The sequence below is a fragment of the Python bivittatus genome, unplaced genomic scaffold (assembly GCF_059951505.1).
Source record: "Python bivittatus isolate LINGU-HERP-01145 unplaced genomic scaffold, Pbiv_v1 ctg000530_np1212, whole genome shotgun sequence".
In the NCBI taxonomy this organism is placed as follows: Eukaryota; Metazoa; Chordata; class Lepidosauria; order Squamata; family Pythonidae; genus Python; species Python bivittatus.
Genome location: NW_028277085.1, coordinates 3,123,790 through 3,148,371, shown reverse-complemented (window position 1 = coordinate 3,148,371; position 24,582 = coordinate 3,123,790). Strand labels below are relative to the sequence as shown.

Genomic DNA, 24,582 nt, shown 5'->3' with positions numbered 1-24,582 from the left:
CTTACCTCTAGTGAGGCATCAGTCCATCCAGTCGGGAGTCCATATGAAGTGAGATCAAACAGCTCACAACCCCCCTGCCTTAACATATCACTAATTAAGGAGGGCTGGAATGTACTTACCTAGTTTCCAGGGTTCTGTAATCTAACCCCTTTTTCCTGGCATTAAACCTGATTTTAATGAGTCTTGCTTCCTTGGTTGTGCAAGACCACCGTCAAAAGGTCTTTCTCATGGGAAGAGGCAACGTCCTTCAGAGACAATGACTTGCAAAATACGATGGGGCCACCTTGGCTTTCCATGCCTCAGTTTAAACCCAGGGACAGATGTCACAGGAGAATTCCTCTTAGGGAGTTTTTGTTTTGTCTTTCAGATCAGGAATAGGGGCAACCAAAAAGATGGGGTGATATCTAGTCAGTTCAATCTAGGTGGTGCAAATCAGTTGTCACATTTTTTCTAAGATCTCTATCCAGATAGAAATGGAGCAGCCCAACCTGACTCACAGCCAACACTCAACTGCTCAAGGGCTTCTGATGGTCCCCATCCTGACATGGAGTAAGGGGCAGGACCTGGCATAGCCCAGGGCACCTGCCTAGCCCCACTGCTGTTGTGGCTGCTTCCATGATGGCTGGCACCTTCTTCCTGCTTCTCCTCCTGGGGCTTCCTCCAGCAGCTGCAATGGGAAGACTCAGCATGGGACCGCTTCTGATGGGTGGGAACAGCAGCTGGTGCTTCCTCTCTTTCTCCCCCAGCCTTTTCCTACTGCTGTTGCCCCTAAGCCTCCAGATGCTACTGCAGCCAGCTACTGAGGTCACAGCTGCCTCTGACAGCAAAGCCTTGCAATCGTTTCCACCACTACATTCTGCAGCATTAATCAAGCCAGTCACAACTCAGATCATCGATTTGATTCAGAAAATTGATCCAGTTTGATTGACTTTTCATCTTAGACATTCAAATTAAATCATCAGGTTGATTTCATTTGGATTCTGAATTGATCTTAAAAAAAAGCTGTTTTGGCCCACAGGCAGAAGTGTGCAAATCATCCCGATCAATCCAGATGCATCCAATTCAATCCGACACTTTAAACTGATTTGGAAAGTCAACGGAGAACAGCAGTGCAGCTGAATCACCTTTGAATCAAACCTCCAAATACAATACTTGCACAGCCCTATCTAAAACCCAGGGCTTTAAAGCAAATCCTCAGATTTATCTGCAAAAAATAGCAGAGCAGATGGAATTGGAAGGAAGCTCACGTGCGTAAGAGGTTCTCATTTGCTCCGAGGACGGCAGGGGAACACCAGTGCATATCTGTAAGAATGCACACTGATTTAGAAGATGCAGGGTGTAAATCAGAAGACCTATCCAGAAGTGGTCTGTGCCAACCCAGCAGTTGTAACACTGACTTTGAGAGAGTTGTGATGGGCGTGGAAGTGAAACTAAGGCAGGATCCCCCTTAATGCCTTAGAGCAGTGTTGTCCAAACTTGGCCACTTTAAGATGAGTGGACTTCAACTCCCAGAATTCCCCAGCCAGGCTGGGGAATTCTGGGAGTTGAAGTCCACTCATCTTAAAGTGGCCAAGTTTGGACAACACTGGCTTAGAGTGTCTTCTAGAGTTATTCAACCATTATTGCGGCAAGGAAGCAGCAAGAGCCATAAATTACTAGTGAAGAAATGGCGGGAGAGAAATCAAGGTTAACAATCAACTATGTAATAGAAGGAAGCAATAGCAACGTGGGAGGTCTGGCACTTTGTATTCTGACCAATTCATTCCAACCCTACCCCAAACGCTCCTAATTTCCCCTTCCTTCTTTTTCTTTCTTGTTCCTCACCCCTCTTTGTCGAATGGTCAATGGCCATCATGCCTACATCGGCTGCCTACAGAGGGAAATGATGGCCCCTCTAACAACCTGTGGCTTTTGAACAATGCAGACTTTCTGTCGAGCCAAGATGATGCAGTTGCGTAACTAGCGAGCATGAGCACCCAAGGTGTTTCGAAGGGAGTTGAATCCTCCAACATCTGTTCTGCACAGTTAGTCATCCCTGCTAGTTTAGGGACTGGGGATTTTTTCTTATAGGTGAAATCATAGCATTGTTTAATTTAGGAACAGTTTAAAACGGTAATATTTTTTTCAAAGTGTTTTTTTTCCAACAAAGTTCAGTACAATCTTGTACAGAGTAAGGGTGTGCCAATCTACTGAGAATCCACTCTGCATGTACTCATAGATCATCATCGTCTTCTTTATCATCATCTTTATCTTCTTCATCATCATCTTCATCATCATCTTTTCCACCACCTGGTAATGCATAGTTCTCTGTGCATTTTTCTGTGGAATGTGTGACTCTTTAAGATGGATAAATAGGTGACAGACAGACAGACAGAAATAGCAGTATGTATGTATGTGTACATATACTGTGCAACTCTTCCCATCTTGCAATGTTCAGTTTCTCTGCAACCAAGATCCATGGTTGCAAATAAGCAAGCAGCAAAGTTCATCAAATGCATAAGCATTTATGGAGTTTATCTCCTAAGTGTAACACTTTATCTGGCACACTTAAATGTGTCTCCTGTACTTGCAAACTGGCTGTTACACCTTCCCTAATGTGTACGGGATTTGAATATTCCAAACATTCTCATCAATTGACAAACTTGAGGTGTTGCAAGGCAAAGCTTTTCACTCAGGCTTGAAAATGTGCTCTGTGGAGTAGAGGCCTTGCATTTCTAAGGACTTTGGTATCCAAAGGAAAAAATCTGGAAGCCTGGAGAAATAACCTAGCTGTTGGAGATCAAAAGGCAGAAGGAAAGAAAAATATCTTCAGTGAAACTCTTCCAGGGCAAACCATGCTGCCTTATGTAAAGGAAGAGCAGGTTGGAAGGTCCAGGGATGACCTTCTTCCTGTCCTCTGTGACAAGGGGAGATCTTCAGAATCTACTTCCTGCTGAATTGCATGGCCCAATTCCTCGTCTGCTATTTAAAAAGCTTTTTTAGGTTTTTAATTGTTGATCCTTAAAATTCCTCTTTAATCACTTGCTTTTAGCATGCTTTTAATTTTTAATTGTAAAGCCATGAGAAATTTCAGTAATGGGAGCATAGAAAGTCTAATTTTTATTGTTATTGTCATTGTCATTCCAATGGAGGCACCTAAAAAGTACCAGGATTAGGTGAACATTTCAGAACAAGAATCCGAATTCTTTTCCAATTATTGTTTGGAGGGAATAGGTGAGTCTACCCACCTCAATTCTGAATTAAATCAAGGTAGCTTAACTCCCACCCAAATGAAATCAACATGAATTTCATCCGTGGAGGGGTTTGCAAACCATGGGTGACATCAGATGGGTCTGCATAGAACATAAATAACTGAAGAATAAAGGTGGCTTGTGACACTGTGTGGTGTGCAGTCCTTTCATTCCGAATTTGCATTTCTGAGCAATCCCAGAATACATACTGGCCCATCCCTTTTCCTTCTGGAATTTATTTCTAGGGGCTTTGCTTTCTCCTTGCTTTCTTATCATGGTGGGTTGTATCACCTACAAAAGAGATTCAGTGAGATTTACAGTCAGAAATGATAGGACAAGGTTGCCATCTTCTGGAGAAGGTCTGTAATCCTACTGCTAAATCTTATTCCTTAGTGCTAAGCGTAGTTGCTGAACTACAGGTCCCAGGGAGGCCAAGGCAACTTGGGCAATGGAGTGGGATTCTGGGAGATGTAGTCCAGCAACTGCAGATAATTCCAAGCTAAGATCCCTTACCTCAACTGAATTCCATGTATTTATGGCAGAACTTCCAGATGGAATAATTCAATTAAATAGCTAGATTAAATAATCAAATTCCTTTCCCAGTATGGACAGAAGAACACAAGGCCCAGGAGAACTTCTGCATCAAAGAACGTGTGCTATGGACTTAGTATCTATACATTATTTTATTGTTCTTTAAATAGTCACAGAAAGAAGACATTTTGTCTACTTTCTCTGCAGAAACTTTTCCAACAATAAATCAGTGGGGAAGGGTAAACAATACTCTATCCAAGTCACTTTCTTGAAAAATGTTATCAGGAGATACCAGAAGGATGAGAAAGAAGACGGGAAGGATTCGGACAGGATCTTGCAAAGGAGAACTTTAGATCCAGGAACTAACAAATGGCCCACAGCCCCAACTTAACCATCATCCACAACTTCTTAAATCTGCCAACCAGATTGCCCATCAAAATAAGCTTGAGCTTAGTGGATGAAGCTGCCCAGGACAAGATCTTTGGCAGCTGAGTCTTTCCAAAGGTCATCTTGTCTTCCAAGTGCCCAAGGTGACACTCACTCTTTGATGAGGTAAACTGTAGGCGTGCCGTGGGCATATTCAGAGTGGCGAACGCCCAGGCTGAAGCGTGGGGCTCTGGGTTTGTGGATGGTGACCTGTTCTGCATTGTAGTCCAGCGGCCCTGGTGTACACTCCTTGGTGGAAGGATTGAACCTTTGAGATAATGTATAGGAAGGCTGCTGTCTCAAGTAAACACCTGGCTCTGGAATCGTATAGGCAGCTGGGCCAGGCCCTCTTCTTGGCATATAATCACGTCCGGGTGTGCCAAAAGTCCTCGATAAGCAGGGAGCCCCTGTTTTATTGCATAACTGGGAACCCACTGTCCCAGGGAGGGTATAGCTGTTGGGACCCGGAGTTGGGCTATTCAGCCAATATGGTGTTCGCGCACCTATGCTGTACGCTGGTGCATTTGCTTCATCAACAGGATGCACCTTCTCCACATAATACTCATTTGGAGCAGGAGTTGAATCTATACCTGGGAGCCAAAAGAATATTATTTTTGATTCCCCTTCATTTAAGACTTTCCTCTCCTACTTGGGAAATGTAACATATGATTAATTGAAATGGGGGGGGGGGAAGGATAATAGATGACTAATTGTACAGAGTTACATGGTACAGAGATAGCCCAGCAACCTTTTTTTCCTGCACTGTCCCCATGAACCCCAGCCCATGAATGAAAGAAACATCCTTCACTGTTTGGGTGCTGAAGTAGTGTTTTCCCCCTTATTCCAACACCATCCAAGAACAATCTCGAGATGTGTAAAATCTACCAGGCTATGGCACCTATTACTTGGAAGGAGATCAAGTGATTACAGTGATTTCAAACAGACGCAGGAGAAGGACTGGTTAGAGGCCCAGTGAATGTCATCCCTGGGTAATTTTCTACCTAGTATAGGATAGGAGGAAAATGTAAAAGTGAGGGCAATGTAAGAGGACTTCTCCCTGACCTCTTCCATTGGGACCTGATGGAAAAATGGGAAGCCAAAAACGCTGCATTGTAACAAACAAGAGATTGCATAATCACCATCTCCTAAATAAACAAGTACAGGAATGCCCTATTCCATTTTATTGAAGTTCTCCTTCAGTTGAGTGAGATCTGAAAGCACATTCCCCTTCATTGAATGGGACAAAAAGTGGTAGGAAAGAATAATGGAGAATACAATAGCCACGCCTGCCCCAAAATGCCTTCCAGTGCTTTGGTAAATGCCAGAAGACCCACCAAAGAATGCCCCCCACCCCTACAGAAGCCCCCTTCTTGCAAATATGGAAAGAGATAAACCAATCGGAGTTCATGAAGCAATACAGTGGATTATTGTCACTGTTAGAGGGGGTAGGGGGCATTTTGCTTTGTCAGACATTCTTGAGAAGATGCTTCCTTGAGATCTTTGTTGGTGCAAAGCCCCTCCCCCTCAAAGAGATCCACCTGGGGGAAGCTGTCAGAGTTTTGGATGATCTCCTGATGGCCTTGGAGGTAACTGAGATATGTTTACATAAGAGTTCTTCCTAGGCTTGGGGACTGCTGGTTCTCATTTTGGTACTCTCATCCCTTTTACTGCCACAAATTCCTCAATGACACTTTCACTTGTCCTTAATCTCCCTGTTCATTCCAAAAGTAGCTCTAAGGAACCTCCTAGATCATGGTTGCATAGCTACCGTTGCCCTCTTTATTTTCCCTGGTGTTCTTTCCTGGGCTTTATTGCCTGTCCCATCAGGCAAACAGAATGGCAGCATCTTCAGGACCCTGGACTTAGAAGGACAAGTACTTACCATACAGATTTGACTCATAACACTTGTTGTCTTTTTTCCTTCTCTTTGAATTTTGGAAACCCTTCAATGCTGTTTACAAGAACTATTGCAGTTCCTGTAAAGCATCTCAGTGAGCTGTTGGAACTAGTGATGAGAAACCATATCAAGGCAAAAAGAAGTGAATACAGGTAGTCCTCGACTTACGACCACAATGGGGACCAGAACTCCCATTGCTAAACAATGCAGTCGTTAAGTGAATCACACCTGATTTTGCAACCTTTTTTGCCATGGTCATTAAGCGAATCCAGCTTCCCCATTGACTTTGCTTGTTGGAAGCCCCCTGGGAAGGTTGCAAATGGTGATCACATGACCCCAGGATGCTGCAACCATCATACATACATGCCAGTTGCCAAATACCTGAATTTTGATAATGACTGTGACTGAGGGGACACTGCGATGGCTGTGTGAGGGCTGGTCATAAGTTACTTTTTTCAGTGCCATCATAACTTCAAACAGCCATTAAATGAATGATTGTAAGTCGAGGTCTACCTGTACATGATTCTCCATCTTGGCTGAGGTTGGACTTGGCATTCCTAAGCTTTTTCAGAACTCTTGGAGAGTGCCATCACAATGAATTAAATATCTTTTCATCACATCCATGATTTCCAAGAGGGGCTACCAAGGTGCCACCCTTTGACATTGACTGGGAAAAGCTTCATTTAATCCCCAGGGACCTTTTCCTCCCCATATGCTCCATCCCATCCACCAGTCACCCCAATGTAAGTATCTACAACTTGTGACTTACCTGTACTCTTTCCTCGCTGTTGCATGAAGAATGATACTGGCCTCCATATTCCTAAACGGGAAAGGCTGGGATCCACGTAGTAACAAGGTCCAGGGCTCTCCAGCACCATGATTGCTTGCAAGGGAAAGAAGAATTGTCTCTGTGAAGCCAACCCTGGCTTTCTGGCTTTCTTCATCTTCCTCTAATGACCATCCACATATCTAGCTACCAAAATGCTTGGGGTGGCAAGAAGTGCCTCTTGCCAGATAATCTGGCCACAGTCTTTCAGGAGGTAATTAACTTCTAATTGGGCCATGGTCATAAAACCACAGACTCATGGAACGAATGAATCAACAGGGCCCTTCAGGAGTCATCTGCTCCGGAAAGGAATCTACTAAATCCACTCAGTTCCCAGCAGTGGCCATCCAACCTCTTTGTCAATCTTTAGTGAGGAGAATCAAGCCCTTTTGAGAATTTGCTGCAATAAACTCTCAGCAGGGCTCTTTTTTTTTTGCAAGGCTTTGGGAAAATAGCCGTTGCTGGTCACACAAAACATATGGAACATATCACTTCAATATTATGCCATCTTAGTCCAACTGAAAGTTCTGTTTAAATGAATATGGACTGCTTTCACCCATATGTATCTGATTACTCTGATCAGGGTCTACCAAATGTTGATGGACTGCAACTCCCACCAGCCATTAGCATTAGTCAAGCTAGGGAGAGTTGATGAGAACTAAAGTTCAACATGTAGAGGGGCCACAGATGGCTCATGCCTCACTTAGATGAACCCCAGAGGCTTTTCTCCAGGTTTTCAGCCGTATGAGATTTGGTTATGAATAAGGCCACTTCAGTCATAGCCTCATTACACTGCGGATATCTTCTCAAGAAGTCCCACCTGAGTCCTTCACTGATGGCTCTCCACTGCGTCATTAAGACCTCATTTCCTCTAAAGCATTGAAAAGAGTCTAGTAGAACAGTGAATTGTGTCATTGACCTGATTTCATTCTGGATTAGTTGGGGATTCTTTTTCTTGAAATATATATAATGGCATGTTTAACATGGTTTATTTGCTTCTGGATTGGGTCTTTTCAATCCCAAAGCCCGTATTTTGATTTCTGCTATGAAGGTGAGAATAACAGCATTTAGATTATGCCCTTTGCCATCACTCCTGTTCAAATGGAGCCTCTCCACAGTTGCACCACAATTTAAAAAAAAGAAGAAGAAAGAGATTCATTCCATCACAGATCTCCTTCGTTCTGTTCATTTTGGCCCTGGAAACATGGTGGGTCTCAGGAACACAAACTGCATGGTACAGATAAAGTTTACTTAGCCAACTTAGTTTGGTGATTAGATTACATGCATTCATGATTAGTATGAACTGATAAGGATCTTTTACATGTTTCTTCAGAGTCCAGAATTCTTTTTCCTGCTTACTTTTTGGGCTGGATTTCACACGGATGGTATAAGCTGGCTCGGTAAACTTGGTGAAGTCGTGGTTCTTGATACCAGTGCAAGGGTGTCGGTTATATTTCCCAGGTCCTGGACCTAAAATGGGATCAAAACAGCTGAAAATGGAACTCAAAAGTAGAGAACCTGAAGGCTGTTCTAGAGACACATGACAGGTGGAGTCACCCTCAAAGTCTTGGCAGAAAGCAACAGACCTTGATCTGGCTATTCTTCTTGGGGAGCATCAATCATCTGGTCATCCAGGTTCTCTAGTGAACATCTCCCTTTTCCTATAGGCCCAATTTCAGCAACATTATGGTATGCTTTCCAGAAGATAAAGATAAAGGCTTTTCCTATTCTAGGTTTGCTAGTAGTTCCATCCCATAATTCTGAGCTGGGCAGATGAGGTGGGTTCCCAAATAAAGCAATGGGCTAGACTGGATCCAGTGGCCGCAGGCTGCTAATTCTCCATTTGTGGAGACATCAAGAAGCTAAGAGATGCTCCTTCCCTTATCATTGGGAACCCTCCTGTTTCTGGGCATTGTTCTTTTCCCGTGGCATCTAACTCACCTTTAAATTTGGCACTGATTAAGGCATACTTTTTTTTGCCCAATGGCACACTGGTCGGAGTCGGAGAGGAACCAGGGTTGGTGAGATAGCCAACTTTCTGATCTTTTTTTCTCCATGCAGATGTTGCCATTGGAATAACAACGCTATGCTGTGTGTGGAGGGAGAGGGTCACCAATGCAGCACTGGGGGCCCTGTGGATAACACAAAATTGGAATGACTTGAGTGCATGCAGATCTGGAACCCCAGAAGCTGGGAACTCTGCAGAAGGGGTCATAAAAGTCAAGATGGTGTCCACAACAATCTACAATCGAAACCTCAAGAAACCCAAAAGGCAGGGCTTCAATGGCCACCCTCTTGAGGTTCCCCCCCCCCAAGTAATTGCTTTATTTCATTACAAGATGCAAATACTTCATTAAAATATTGCACACTAGGATAGTTCAGATAAGTTGAACCTTTAAAGAGAAGAAAAAGAAAAAAAGTTTATATCCATGTTGAATATAATTTCTAAAATGTGAATAAATATAAGATTGTTTGAGCTGTACAGGTAAAGCTGGCAGACAATTGCAAAATGCATCAAATTATTCTGTAATACAAAAAACATTTCCATCTTGAGCTTGATGCTCAATACTAAAGTCTCCACTGTATTAGTATTTGTTACTGTTTATAAATGTTTAAAAAAATGAAAAAAGGGAAAAAGAAGGAAAGGAAAAAGAAGGAAGGAAGGAAGGAAGGAAGGAAGGAAGGAAGGAAGGAAGGAAGGAAGGAAGGAAGGAAGGAAGGAAGGAAGGGAGGGAGGGAGGGAGGGAGGAGAAGAAAAGAGAAGAGAAGAGAAGAGAAGAGGAGAGGAGAGGAGAGAAGAGAAGAGAAGAGAAGAGAAGAGAAGAGAAGAGAAGAGAAGAGAAGAGAAGAGAAGAGAAGAGAAGAGAAGAGAAGAGAAGAGAAGAGAAGATGCTTGGAAAAGTAGGTATCTGACTTCTAGCTTCTCCCTTCTTTATACTCCGACCAATTTGTGCTGTGAGTACTTGCCTTGCTGGGTGATGTATTGTGTATAAGTTCCATAGACTGTCTTGACTTTTTTGACCCTTCCTGCAGACGTCCCTGCCCCTAGCAGCTTGAAAAACACCTTCAGCATCCTATCATAAAAGGCAATTAATAGAAGCTAAACCCCTGATGGCAACAACCCCTAAGAGATAGAGGAAGAAAAAGACAAGGATCAAGGCACAGCGAAAACACAACTCCACGAAAGCCGTCATCGTGGAAACCTCACACACGGCCGTGACAGGACTCAAGAGGGGTATTTTTCACTTGGCAACCTCAGACCTCTCTCTGCCTCTCAATCACAAGGGTCTGCTCAGAATTAAACCATGGAAATTGTTGCCATCAGGTGAGCTGACAGACCCCCAAATGGATGGATGCAAGCATTTAAAAAAAATCCTTCTCATTGTTTTCTTTCTTCTCCATCATCCGAGAAAAAAGGGATCCCTTTCTGATTTGTTCTCAAAGGTGAAGAAAACGCCAAAACTCTCCCAGGCGAAGGAAAGCGGGCATTTTCTTTGACTCGCTTTAGGAAACAGCAGCCAAGGAAGGAGCAGGCGGGGGGGGGGATCTTTTCCAGCCTGGGTTTCTCCCTGGCTTCCTATTCCAGGGAAATGGTTAGGAAGGAAGTTCTCCGTGAAGCTTTTTCAGCTTGGAAGAGCGGACAGCCAGGGAGGCTGCAGAGAGAGATGGAGGAATATCTGCAGTCACAGGGCAGCGATGCGATAAACTTCAGTGCAATTCCACAGCGTGAGAGTGAGGTAGAAAAACAGAAGCCTCGTTGACAGGCTTTCAGAAGAGATTTCCCAGAAATAAGAAGGAAGGACATCTTTGTTCCAGATTAGTTGGGCAACGCAGGGCGGACCTTAGATGGCTTCAGAAGCTAAGCAGACCTGGGCCTAATTTATATATGGATGAGGGACCACCAGGAAATTCCAAGTTAGAGATTTGTCTGGGAAGTTGGAAAACACATCTGAGAAGGCGCTAATGGCAAATCACTTCTGAATTGCTATCAAGAAAAAAAAATGGCCATTTTTTTTGGCCACAGAAGTGGAGCTCAACTTGAAGACTTTAGCTGAGGCAGCACCTACCAACTTTGGCTGATTTCCACAAAGGTAAGCAGGACTGGACTTACTTAGTGCTTGGATGGGAGACCACTAAGAGATCTCAGAGAGAGGGGGGGGAAACATTACAGAAGGAAACAAGGGCCTCTTTGATATTGTGCCAAGAAAAAAGCATGGATGGGTCCCTGAAGTCCCTGAAGTGACCAGGAGTCAAGTCGGAGGAGTCAAGTTGGAGGAGACTGACTCAGTTTCCTGGAAGTGTCATCTCTACAACAGAAAGTCTCCAACAGACTTCTGGTATTTCACATCCTTTGGATATTCCTGTTCACAGAGCTGAAAATGAAAATACTTCTAATAAATGAGTATCTCCTGCTCAAAAGACAAGCACGAGGGATCTACCTCCCCTCCTCCCTGTTTTCCAACCCTCGACCCACCCCGTCATCTTTTCCATTCACAAGCTCCCCTTTCCCACATCTCTGTGCCTGGTTTTACTCCCAAGGAGACTTAGTCTTGATCCTATTCACAGCCAAGCCAAGAAACTTTCCGAGCGTAGGAGTTGAGATGAGGAGGAGGAGGCTTCTTCAGTGGTTTAAGGCCTTCTCGGCAGATGTACTTCAGAAATGAACAGGCTTGGAAAAGAGAAGAACGTGTGCATCGTTAAGAGAGAGAAGAGGCTGTAAAAATATAATAAATTAGAGAACGTGATGCCCTTTTCATCATGACTGGAAAAGGAAGGAAGGAAGGAAGGAAGGAAGGAAGGAAGGAAGGAAGGAAGGAAGGAAGGAAGGAAGGAAGGAAGGAAGGAAGGAAGGAAGGAAGGCAGGCAGGCAGGCAGGCAGGCAGGCAGGCAGGCAGGCAGGCTGGCCAGTGCCAAAGTTGAGAAATAATCATTTCTCCTTTTTCCTGGCACACTGGAAATGAGGAAATAAGCCCTTCCAAGCCATGTTGACCTAACCAACCCTTGACCCATCTCAGAAAATTCAGCCGGGTGGAAGCTGGCTACTGCTGGGACAGGAGATCCCGGGGAAACCCAACCGACTTTGAGGCTTACGCTAGAGAAGAAGCCGGAATGCGGAATGAACTTGGGGTTGTCCTTACTACAACCGGTTAAAATAACCGCGATTCGCCTGAGCCGTGCTCAGCCTTTCTGTTCAGCCGGGAGGCGAAGCTGGAGGCAGATTGGCAAGAAGTCACTCCCGAAGCATCTTTCCAACCCCTTCCCTGGATCTGCACGCACACCAGCCTTGGGGAGCATCAACACTTCCTCCTCTCCCCATTGGCTGCCTGGTTGCTGAGGCAACCGTGATGCAGGCTGGAAGGCTGACTTGTTTATTCCCATTTTGCTACGGTTCTGGCAGAGCGCGGCCGAGGTCCGCCTGCGTTGAGGCTAAACGGCTGGGCCTCTTCCTCGCCGTGATCCGGAGCCTTCGGGAACAGGAGCTGGGTCCTCGAATCACCCCGGTTCTTTCCTGCCTTGCAAAAGGGGTTTCTCTCCCCCAGCCTCCTTCTTGACGCGCTCTGGATGTTCTTGCAGATGTTGGGGGGGCGAACGTCCTTTATTGCAGCGGGAGAGGTGGAATTGGGGCTGGGCTTCCGCAGCGCTGCTAAAGAGGAATAGCCAGAGGTCAAGACGAGCAGCGTTAAGTAACTCGCCGGTGGAATAAAGGAAAGGAGAATCCAGTTTCAGCCACGGTGTCGAGCTATCTGGAGGGTCTTTGGCACTCTTGTTATTTATTTATGTTTATTAAGGATTTTTCACAGAGTCAAGGGGAAGGGAAGGGAAGGGAAGGGAAGGGAAGGGAAGGGAAGGGAAGGGAAGGGAAGGGAAGGGAAGGGATGCAAGAAATGAAAAAGAGAAGAAAAAACAGTAAAGAAATATGACTTCTGACCGTCTCTTCAACAGATAATTACAATCTTATTGTCTTTCCTTCCTCCTAGATATTATATAATTCCCTTCAGCCCTTCATTTAATCTTCATCTTTCTTAATCTTCAGACTCATAAATCATCATATCATTTCTTTCTTCTTTCAGCAAAAAATTGGTTTTCGGCACTCTTTTGCCAAATTGGTCAGTGCCCTCAATTTGTACCACACATGCAACCCTAAATCTGGCCAACATGGTGCCATAGAAGCCCCATTCCTTTCTATATACAAGGCATATGCAATACTCCTAAAAAACAGGGCAGAGCTTTGATTGCACGTTCACAGCTGCCATCTCGACTTTTTTGACTCCCTCCCCCTTACACACGCCCCCGAACTTGAGTAAACCAGTGGTTGCTTTTCATATAACGGGCTCTGCACAAGCAAATCAGCCCAGTTAGGGATTCCTGTAATCACCTGATTCACACAGCCTGTCCAAGCTATCTTCCAGCCCTTGGTACTGATTAAAGGATCTAAAGATCGCACATTGATCTCAGATCAATCTGGGCAGAACGTTGGGTTGGAGCAAGCTTGTTGGCCACACGAGAAAGATTGTTTACAGCAGATGCTGAGAATCACAAGGAACTGATCCTTGCCATGAGATATGTGACTATCATGTGCCTGGACTGAAGACTGCTATCGTGTCCCACAAAAGGAAGAAATGGCCATTCCACTAAGCAAACATCAAATGGAAACACCAAAACAGGCTCTGAAGGCCCATGAAGAGAGATCCTCGTGGTGGACAATTTTTTGTCTGTGTGTCTGCCTCCCTCTCAGATGAAAATCCCTGCGTTCTCATCCTTCCAAGCGGCAACCTGACTGAACCTACCTTGTCCCTGCCTAGCGATGGCATCTTTATGGCCATCAGAAGGAGCATTAGATATATGTTCCTCCTCCCTATTTGGTGAGGATAGGGAAATACTAGAAATATTGTGCCATCAACCAACAATTGAATGTATTCCAATGGTTGCTCAAAACCCCACATGCTTAACATTGCCTTCTCTCATGGCATTTACCCTATGCGTTAAGAGCAGCTGGCTCCTGGAGGTCTTGTGGAGGGCTCGTGGAGACCTGCTTGTGGAGGACTTGTGGAGACCTGCTCAAGGAGGGTCTGCAATAAGTCCTGCTTGTGGTTTCATAGGTTGGTTCAGTTCATAATACAGTAAGCCAAAGCAGGGCCTTCCAAGTAATATCACCCAATTATGCCATCCTCTGCCCATAGAAATCCACACCCCAACTATTTTCTTTCAGGTGACATTGGAAGACACGCCTCTTCCTTCAGGCATTTATTTATTTTATCTTGTACTTATTTATCCAATTTCTATCCTGCCATTCAGGTCAAGGCAGGGTACTTTTCCCCGGGACAACCCTGGGAGGAAGGAAGGCTGGGGTGGGGGAGAGGCCGAGACTGGCCTTAAGTCACCCAACAAACTTCCATGGTTGAGGATGGACAAGAACCCATTCTAAGAAAAGGGGCAATGATCAAGTCAAACCAAAGAGAAAACTTGATACTAGTTGGTCAACTACCTCAATAAGACTTTCATCACTCTACAACCTGCAACCGACCACATAACTTTTTAGAGCACATTCATCAATACTGGGTCAGCAGACAACATTCCTTAGTACTAAGATTCCTAAAAGGACAATCTCTGCTTTAATTTGGCCTGTTTCTTCTGTATAAAAGTTGGACTGGTTTTTTTTAAAGCTAGACACAGACTCTCCTTCAAAAAAAAAAAAAGCAACGGATTTGTTTGACAGAGAAGCTGTAACCCAGACATATAACTGCAACATATTAATGCCCTAGATTAGTGGGGCAGAGGTTTAGGTGTTGTCACTGTCTTACATTTAGAAGCAGCTGCATAGTTGCTGGTACTATGGATCAAGATGTCTTGCTCTCTTCCTGATCAAAGTTCATTCAATTTTAACTTCTAATGCAGGCTGGAGGAGGAGCTGAGTGTCTTCCTGGACTGTCGCGCAAGAGCATGTACAGAAAGGCTGGACCGAGAATTTTCAGTAGAAACGATTCTGCTTGAAATTGAAAAGACTGGGGCAGGGAGGGGAGAAAAGTGTGCAGATTTAGCTGGGCAAGGAAGCCATAATTCATTCACTTGGAGTAGGACATTTGCATGATGGAACAGTGCTAGTGTTTGCCATTCCTCATGCTGTTTCAACACTCCTCTGATGCTTTCAGAGTTGGACGAAACATAGGTTCATCCCACACAAATGATGGGAGATTCCTTCTAGGCCAGCTCTCTCTGCTCTTTAGAAATTGGGGGGAGGCCCTAGGTGGCTTCACAAGGCATCTTCCAATGGGTACTTCCTTTGAGCACTTGCAATTTGGGGCAAGGGCATTGTCCTACCAAGCAAAAATTCAGCCCTAAACCCAGAAGGATCCCCTAGATCAGAAGAGAGGCCATGAAAGACGCTTTGGCTGTTGTTCACATGTTGTCAGCCTTGAGATGTAGTCCAGACAGGAAGCACGCCCAGATGAACTAAATATACTTTTTTGTAAGGTTACATTAACAGAACCTTGCGAGTCTGAAAGTACATCTCTTCCCCGTCACTTTTACAGCCCCGTCACTTTTACAAGAAACTAGGGAGGGTCCCTTCTGAGATGTTTTCCACATTCCTATTCCTTCTGTGGTCTCAGCTGCCTCTTATCCGACCATTCCCCTGGCGGTGGCTTTTCCCCCATCTCCCAAGGTCATTCCCACATACCATTACACACTTCCAAGCCCCCTGTGCGTTGAACTAGCTGGCATACAATTTAAAATCCAACCAAACATTGAAAGTGGTGTTTCTCAACCTTGGCCACTTGAAGATGTGTGGACTTCATGCTGGCTGGGGAATTCTGGGAGCTGAAGTCCACACATCTTCAAGTGGCCAAGGTTGAGAAACCCTGACCTAAAGCAACAAGTGCCGCGTGAAACTAAACTCACGTACAAAAGCAGTGGCCCTCGTGAGCAGAACTGGGCCATTGGGGGGAATCCAGACTTTGGGGGAATCCAATGTCCTCCCCTGTGTGCCTCCACCAAAAAAACATCTGGCAATTAGATGATGCCATGGCAGTTAGTGGCCACTGTAGGAATAAAAATATATATTCCACCCAACCTCCCCTCCCCAAACCCCTTTTATGGTCATTTGCAGGAAGAAAATGGCTGTGGTAACTAACCAGTCCTTGAAATAGCTTGAAGGCCCAACAGCCAGAAAACTGTGCACCCTGGAAACATTTCCAGCAGCGCCGGCTTGTCGTGGTATAAAAATCCACTGCAGCTTTGCAATTCCAGCTCTGCCTTACTGTAAAAACAGGAGGGGCAGAGAGAGAGACTGAAGTGAGCAGAGGCTGTGCCAGAAAGATAATGATGGGGACCATTAAATGGGGAACGTAGGTGCGGTGGGACAATTTGGGCACGCTGTAGCACTGCAGACAGATGAAGGTCTGACATATTGGAGCCTTTTAAATAGAATGCATTCCGCGCTGCATGGGGGGGGAATATGACCTGTTTATTGACTCTTCAAAAGGCTGTTAAAACATGCCATTCTGGGCAGGGTTTTTAACTGTGGATGGTTTTAATTCATTTTTAATATTCATGGCTTTCACCTTCGTTTTATGGCCTTATCGTAAACTGCTTAGAGACGCCGATAGCAGCGGTAGAGGAAATTCACCGGTATCGCTGTCTAAGGGAGAGAGAGATTTGCAGAGGTGATCACAGGCGTGGTTCCACCTCTTACCTTCCTCACTTTAAGGAGAATTAAAAGGTCCTGCCTTACCACTTGGGGGTGAGGGTGATGCGCTCTCCAAAAATAACAAGAATTAAAGCGATTCCAATTCGGTGAGAACTTCTTTGTGTTCAGCACGTTCCTGTGTGTTCAGGATTCAGAAACTCCATACAATTTCCTCTTGGAGGGGGGCGTGTGGAACTGCTGACACCCGGCATACTCCCATGCAAATTTACCCATCAGGTTTGAGACCGTGAATGGAAGAAACAATGCACTGATTCATTAAATGGTGCTTTTGCAAAAGATATAACCCTGGCAATGAAACCCACACCAGGGGTGGGGTGGGGGGGATGAACAAAGTTTGGGGAGATTCTTCCAGTGTTACTCTGCTGAAAATTCATGGGGCAGCTTTAGCAAAGTGTCTGTTACCTTCCTCACTTTAAGGAGGATGAAAAGGTCCTACCTTACAAGACTCTTGGGGGGATTAGAATAAAAGTCAACGATATTTGAAATTGGTGGAAGAGAAAGGTGGCATTAGATCATGGAGACCCAGAGTCAAGGGAGACTTCCAGAGTCTGGTCACCCTTTCTGAACCAGCCTCCTTGTGGGGATATCAGCTGTTCTCAACTCCTGGGGGAAAATATAATAAAAATCTGTAATAAGAGCTGGTTAGTTTTTGAAGAGCACATCCTCATTTACTAAAAGTGTGGTTTGCTATTCTGCTTGGAAGTGCAAAAAGAGTCAAATGACTCACCAGCGTCTGCTCTGGGCACTAGGGTGGGGAGGGGACGCGTATGATCCAACGTGGGCTACATGGTTTTGGGGGGAAGAGCTTGGCAAGGGCCAATCGGTGGCCAGGAGGAGCCAATAAGCAGTTGGTGGCAAAGGTCTTCCCTCCCCGGCGACGTTCCTTTAGAAAGAGGGTGATAAGACTGATTTCATCGGAGAATCGCTGAGCTTCACAAAGAGAGGATGCCAAAGAGCTACAGTCTGTCACAACCATAATAGGGATGTTTGGTTTGGAGGGCAGGTGGCCAACATCTCTTCCTCGGGTGGAAGAAGCTCACGAGCCTCAAAGGCATCGCTCTCCATTGGACAGGAAGGCAGGCTGCTCAGTGGCCTGGATCCCCCACAGTTGACTCTTCCCCCCACACGTTGATCCAGATGCTGAGCTGGAAAGGAAAAAAGGCAACAGCTGCAGAGAACCAAACTTTGCTGCAGAAAGCCGTCTCGGCTGGGAATTTTTACAGAGGGCTGCAGCTCCCCTTTCTGGGGTTGGAGGAACCAGGGGAAAGGGGAGGAACGCTGCTAGGAAATGATTCGTTTCCAAGATATAGGATAAGTCCATCCCCCGGCCACAAGAACGTCTGCTTTGCCAGGTATCAGAATTGGGGGACAGAGACCCAGCAAATGTGGGTGAAAAGGCAGCGTGCGTGTCCTAAAACACCTGGCAAGAGGACTGCTCCAACAACGGAGCCCAGAATTGCTTGAATATTTGCAGAACGCCCTAAACCAGGCATAGTTCTTTATTCTATTAATCCATCTCCTTTTTAACTCAAATAAGTGCTAAGCTATGATCCAGGAATAAGAGGCCTTTTTGGGGCAGGAGAAACATTTGGCATAGTGACAGCATGGGGTAGGCGCAGTCACAAAATGGCCCCAGGCCTGGCCAGTCCCAATACCCCCATTGAGCAGGAGAACTAGGCCTTTGAATTTGTTTTTGTAAAGAAGTCGGGGGGGGGGAGCCTAGAAGGGACAAAGGAGGTATATCAAGGCACACGGACCACCCCCGATTTACAATGATGCTGAAGAACATGTGGTCAGAAGATGGCCCAGCTGAGTTCTGAAAGGAAGACCCAACGCAGACTCAACACGTTGCTGCCTTCCTGAGTGGGGTGACCTCGGGGTGGTGCCAAAGCATGTTGACGGGATTGAACTCCTTGAAGGAAATATGAGAAGGCAGCTAAAATTAATATCTGCATCCAGGGACGGACTGTGAGAACGGTGTCAGCTACTTAGGAACATGAACCCTCCAGGGGAGGATCAGCCCATTTTGGGGGATACCCTTCCATTCAGGGGTGTCTTTGGGAGGAGGATTAAAAAAGTCAAGCGGGCTGCCCTAAGTGCACTGTCAAAGCCCTCCAACCTCGGGGTCCCCCCCCCAACATGCCAGCATCTCCCCCTTTGTCTTTCCAGGCTCCTGTTTTGGTTCTTGTCCTGCTGTTGTTGTGATGATAAATGACAACTGGTTCCACATATTCTCCCTGCGGCCTTTGGCGTTTGCCCTTGGGTTTTACAAAGAGAAGCTCCTTGTGTTTGACACAAACATGGTCAGATGCTCGGCAATCATCTGATAGGAGGATTAGGGAAGTCCTCAAATTGAAACAGCATTTGCACTGCGTGAGACAGTAGCTGATTCAAAATCAGGATTGTGATAACACCAGAGAGGGAACCAGCAGAACGGATAAACTGCCCTTTATTGAAATAAGCTCTAGAGGATTATGGGTTGAAGCCCCTTAAAGTCTTCTTTCAAGGGTGGAAATGGGCCAGATCTAAATAGTTGTAGGATCAGGTTGTAGCTGGATAAAGTACCCCAGCTGGGAATTCCTTTGCTAGACTTCAGTTGGATTTCATTCCAGCTGCTGCTGTTCTGGAGGTTTAAGAATAGTATTTTGGATGTTGGGAACATCTCCTGATGGTGGCCAACTGAGAAACATCATTGTGGATCAAACATGCAAGACCTAAATGATCTTGAGGTATAGGAGGATCCATTCTGGCTGAGAATTAGGAGATACATCTAGAGGGTGGTTCTGAATGTGTGCACACACCACACTTAAGCAAATTAGGTACACTGGCTGCATTCAGACAACCCAAGGTTAATCTTAAATCTGGATAGTGTTTTTCTGAGTTAACATGTTGTGGAAACCCATCCTGGCCAAGAGAGAGAGGAAATCTCAGAAAATGGACTAATCCATAACCAGCTCAAGTAGGTTGTATGAATGATGCAGTCATTCATTCACACACTGCACAAAAGCCCTGGTTTGCCTAGCCAATGTTTGATTGCAACAGCCACAACTGGTTGGGTCCATAAAGTATGTTAAGCCAAAATCAAAACCGCACCCCATCAAGGTTTTGTCTGTGAGAATGTAGTGGCATTTTATCTTCATTAGAAAGAAAAAGTGTTTGGAAGCTGTTGTTTGCGGAAGGAAGGAAGGAAGGAAGGAAGGAAGGAAGGAAGGAAGGAAGGAAGGAAGGAAGGAAGGAAGGAAGGAAGGAAGGAAGGAAGGAAGGAAGGAAGGAAATGAACAGCAAACAATCTTCAAAATTTTCCTTCTCACTCTGTCCAGCTCCAACTATTTAGATCTGGCCCATTTCCACCACCTTGCCAGGAGATTTTAATGGGTTTCAACCAATAATCCTCTAGAGCTTATTTCAATAAAGGGCAGCTCTGCCAGTTCCTTCTCTCTTGATATCATGATCCTGATTTTGAATCAGCCACTGTCTCACACAGTGCAAACGCTGTTTCCATCTGAGGACATCCCTAATCCCCCTATCCAATGATTGTCTACCAAAGGAATTCCCACCTGGGGCACTTTCCTCATAGAAGGCAAGACCACCAGCCATGGGAGAAGGAGAAACCACCAGCCAGACTGGAAAGAAACATCCCGAACAGGATTTGTTGAGTATTAGCTCCTGATGCAGAACTGGGCAAGAGTTTCCCCCACCGATGCTCACTCCCAACTGAGCCCTGGGAAGATGCGGCCATAGTCAGAGCATCGTGAGTTACTGCCTGTTTTCCTTCTTCCCTTGGCAGGGTTACATTTAATAAGACACATAAATAAGGCTTGGAAATCTCCAATGTATAAAGTGCTGGGGATTTTATATCAAGCCTCTTGGAAGTGCTGTTATTTACGAGCATCAACATTCCCAAGAATGGAAGCATAAGGAACGATGTAAACAGGGCTTAGCCGGAGCAATGATATATACGTTGCATTGTTGTAGCGTGTTGCCAGTTGCCAGCCTATAAATAGGACTGGCAGAGTGGGAGTGCAGCAGGCCCTGTATGAAGGAAATGCTTGTCCAAGCCGTGGGCAGCTGGGTGAAAAGAGGTCCTGTGGGTCTGGAGCACGAAATAGTTGTGTAGGAGAAGGGTCAGATCGTTAATAAGACTTACCTACATGACCCTGCTGCGGTTGCTGGTTCGTTGGTTCCATTTTGCATTGGCCATAGTTTGTTTCAGCATGGTTTGTTGAATAAGCCATAGTTAGCTGAGTTGAAACACAGTGCTAAGTCATAAACCATGGTTTATAAACTGAACCTAGCTGGGTTTATTCAATATGGCCAAAGACAAGCAATTGTAGTAGAACAATATGCAAATCAGTTGTCTGAGCTGGTTCACATAATGTTGGACAAGTCATGGTGCCCATAAAATTTGGCAGCTGCTAGGCCTTGTTGCCCGTCACTGATATCTCCCAGAAGAGTCCTTCTTTGACAAAGACCCTGCCCTCTGCTCCTAGCTAAGATGTGAGGATGAACCCAACTGCCATTTCTAGACCTGGATGGACTCTAACACCCATCATATCTGACTATTGTCATATTTAGTCTAGCATGAGCTTAATGCAAGCTGGAGCTTGATAACATTTGGGAGGCCCAAAGGTCCTCATCCAAAGCAGAAGGGCTCCCATTTTTGTTGACCACTTCAAATTTACTGGCTTCCAATCTGGGCTGGAGGTACAGGCTCCATATTCCAACAGTGGATAGATATCTCATCTCCAATCTTCTAACAGCCTCACCACTGGTAAGAAGAAATGTTCTAAGTCAACTGTCTTTGGAAGGGAAGAAGCGGTCGGTCAGTGGCAGGTTATATAATGTGCCTGCAGAAGTCTCCAAGCCAGGATTTCTCAACCTTAGCAACTTTAAGATATGTGGAGTTCTACTCCCAGAATTCCCCAGCCAGCATGGTTGGCTGGAGAATTCTGGAAGTTGAAGTCTTGCTAAGGTTGAGGAACCCTACTCCAAGCACAGCTTACTTACAGAAAACCCCAGTTATCAGCAGTTATGGAAACATCTCTATCTGGTTCCAGAGATCCACTGTCAAAGATCTACTGACAGTCCTGGGCTTCATAGACTAATGACTCTGCCTCAAGGGGAGTCATGTGTCTTCATGCAATCAGTCTTCTTCATCTGCCCTGCACAATTTAGATAGTAAGCCTCGTGCCTCCACAAAAGCTATCGAGATAGGAGAAACGTCTTATCATTGGTGGGTGGGCAGATTGATGTACACATCAGTGGATGCTGAAAAGATCTGGGACATAATTTATCTGAATATTTGTCACCTTCTTCACAATAATGAAAAGTAGGGGAAGAGAGATGGAAGGATTTTGACTGCTGTGGGGAGCTATGATTGGGGAACAGAAAGGAGCCTTTTGTAAAATCGAATCAGTCCAAATCAGGAAAGCTTGGCAAAAAAGATATTCCAAAATCTTAATTCAATTAGGCAATGACTTTACTAAAACCCAGAGGGGGAGGCTCATAAAAGTCTTCCAAAGCCGACCAAGCACTACATTTACGTAAGATCTTTATTAATGATCTAGGAAACAAGAATAAACAACCCATTAATTCAGTTTCACAGTTCCTGCCCAAACAGGAGCTGCCACAGCTGCTGATTAAAGAAAGAGGTCAGACTTCTTTCAAGCTGGATCAAGCAAAACTTGATGCCGGTCCCCACGCTGGATCAAAGGCCTTGGCTGATCAGTGTGAACTGGGGAGATTTGCAAAAGAGATTATGCTTGTGAAAATTGGGGCTCAGGCAGAAAGCTTGCTAGCGTGAGGGAAATCCAGCTGCAGAAGCAGCTATTTTGCAATGCAGCCACACCCAGAAATTTCACTCCAAAGCATGAAACCAGAAGCATCTTCTTTTGAAGTGGTCTGAGTACCACCAAGGTGGATATACAGAAAGGTCTGGTGGGCATTCACGTAGATCTGGGACCAAATGGCCCTTGGAAGTGAAAACTGGACATTTATGTGTATTTTATTGCTTTATTTATTTTGTGGTTTTCAGAGCTTGCCCAACTCAAAGAAGCCTAGGTGGGTTGCAACACATTATGACGATAAAAGCAATAATAGGAATAAATCAAAATTATTTTAAAAACACGCCAATAATAATAAATCACCCCCCCCCCCCCCATGGTTTACATTGGTTTCCAATTTTGCTCTTCAAAGATAGATTGATAAAAGTAGGTGGTCTCCTCTCTGCTCCAGATATGGTTCACCTTGTTTCAAGGGTTGTTTTTTTTTTAATATGTATATTTATTTGAAACACGCAAGATAGGCTAGCAATCCAGTTCTTTTCACTGGCATAATTTTAAAAGTGGAACGGACAGGTCTTTTGACCAGGTGACAGAGTAATCCAGGTGCTGGATTGTTGAGACTTGAGACTCAGCACATCTGGAGGATCAGAAGGTGCCAATTCCTCATTTCTTTGGAAGTACTTGCAGGTCAAAGGTGGGTGGAATTTAATCAAGCCATGGGTGAGGTCAGAGACCAAAGTAGGTGGCCCCTCTAAGCTTTCTCTGACACCTCCTTTTTTCCTCCAAAACATGCCGGGTTGGTCAGGTAATTCATGCTAGAGATCTCTTGGCTTGCCATGGATTTTGCAAATGAAACCGAGGGTCTCTGTGTTTGAGGTCATAGGTTGCCTGGTTCTCCAGTAAAGTCTGCACTGCCACCCTTCTGACCAGCCTCTGCTCTTGTAGCAGCAGAAACTCAGCCCGTCATTCCTATGGGCAAATTTTCCATCTCTCCCACTTTCAAGGAACAGCACTACGATAAGAATCAGGCTCTCTGATTCCACAGTGGAAAGCCTACATCATGTTCATGATGGTGTTCTGGCTGCATGAGCATGGTCACCAATCATACTGGAATTCTATAGCCCAGGTAGTGCCCAGTTTAAGACCAAGTTCCGTTCCCATGGTCTGTCCTTAAGTCGAATTTGTACGTAAGCCTGAACAGTATTATTGTATAATATTGTATAAGCAGTATTGTGTATTTAACTTGAATCATTGTCTATTTAACTCGAATCGTTGTCTTTTTAACTCAAATTTTGCCACGGTAGGCTCCATTCTTAACTATGGGTCATCTTTAAACTGGGTGTTCTTAACTCGGGGATTGTATTCAAATTATATATAACAATTCAGAGGGAGGGAGAAAGAGAGAGCATGTAAAAATCAGCATCTCAGTTCTCATTTTTGATGGTGCATTTCTTCTCTTGGGTCATGGTGAACAAATAACTATTGCCTACCTGTTCCATTTTCTTCTGGACCTCCATTAAAACATAGGAAGGGATTTTAGATCAGGCCAGAATAGATGATTTCACCATCAAGCTCAATATTCCAGAGAGGTGTTAATCCACTGCAGCTCTTGAAATGCTAACACAGGAAGACTTAGTGATAGAGTTTAAAAAAGCAATTCTGTAACTGTTCCTAAATTAGAATCCACTTCACCAAGTCTTGGAGCATCATCTCAAGGAAGCATTGTCTACCCGTGCTTTTTAGCGTCTCTCCAGGTTCTCAGGATCTTTCCCATCAGATGCTCTTTGATCTGTTTGATTGGGATTGTTGGTCATTCTATCTGGGTTCTTGTTTTGTCATGCAAGTGCCCTACTGTGCTGCCCTATACCCTGGCTTGAACTGCTTCAAACCACAAATTGCACTTTCTAAAGCCCCCACCGTGATACAGTTGGGGAGACTTTTCCCCTGGAAGCAAACCATCAAACCATCCTGCTTGGCCCATTTCTTCTCCAAATCTGCCTCGTGTCCCTTGCAATCATTCAGGTTGCAGTCTGAGAGGTTGTGAAACTTCCCCCAAGGGTCTTCAATTACTGGTTTCCACAGTTTGAAGACCTGTTCAACACCCCAAAAATCAGTGAAAGAGAAACCTGGGCAAAAACACAACTTGGCTCGGCCAGTGATTTTTCAGCAGCCAATCCACCATG

General features: G+C 45.0%; 1 protein-coding gene across 1 annotated transcript; it reads right to left on the bottom strand.

Moving 5' to 3' along the window:
* Positions 1-4,000: 4,000 nt before the first annotated feature.
* CIMAP1C (ciliary microtubule associated protein 1C) lies at positions 4,001-9,210 on the bottom strand. Its single transcript, XM_025169785.2, has 4 exons — positions 8,852-9,210; positions 8,270-8,380; positions 6,854-6,967; positions 4,001-4,777 (listed from the first exon to the last, which is right to left on the bottom strand). Exons 1-4 carry the CDS (start codon positions 9,123-9,125, stop codon positions 4,299-4,301), a joined length of 978 nt encoding a protein of 325 aa, XP_025025553.2. The 5' UTR covers positions 9,126-9,210; the 3' UTR covers positions 4,001-4,298.
* Positions 9,211-24,582: the final 15,372 nt, after the last annotated feature.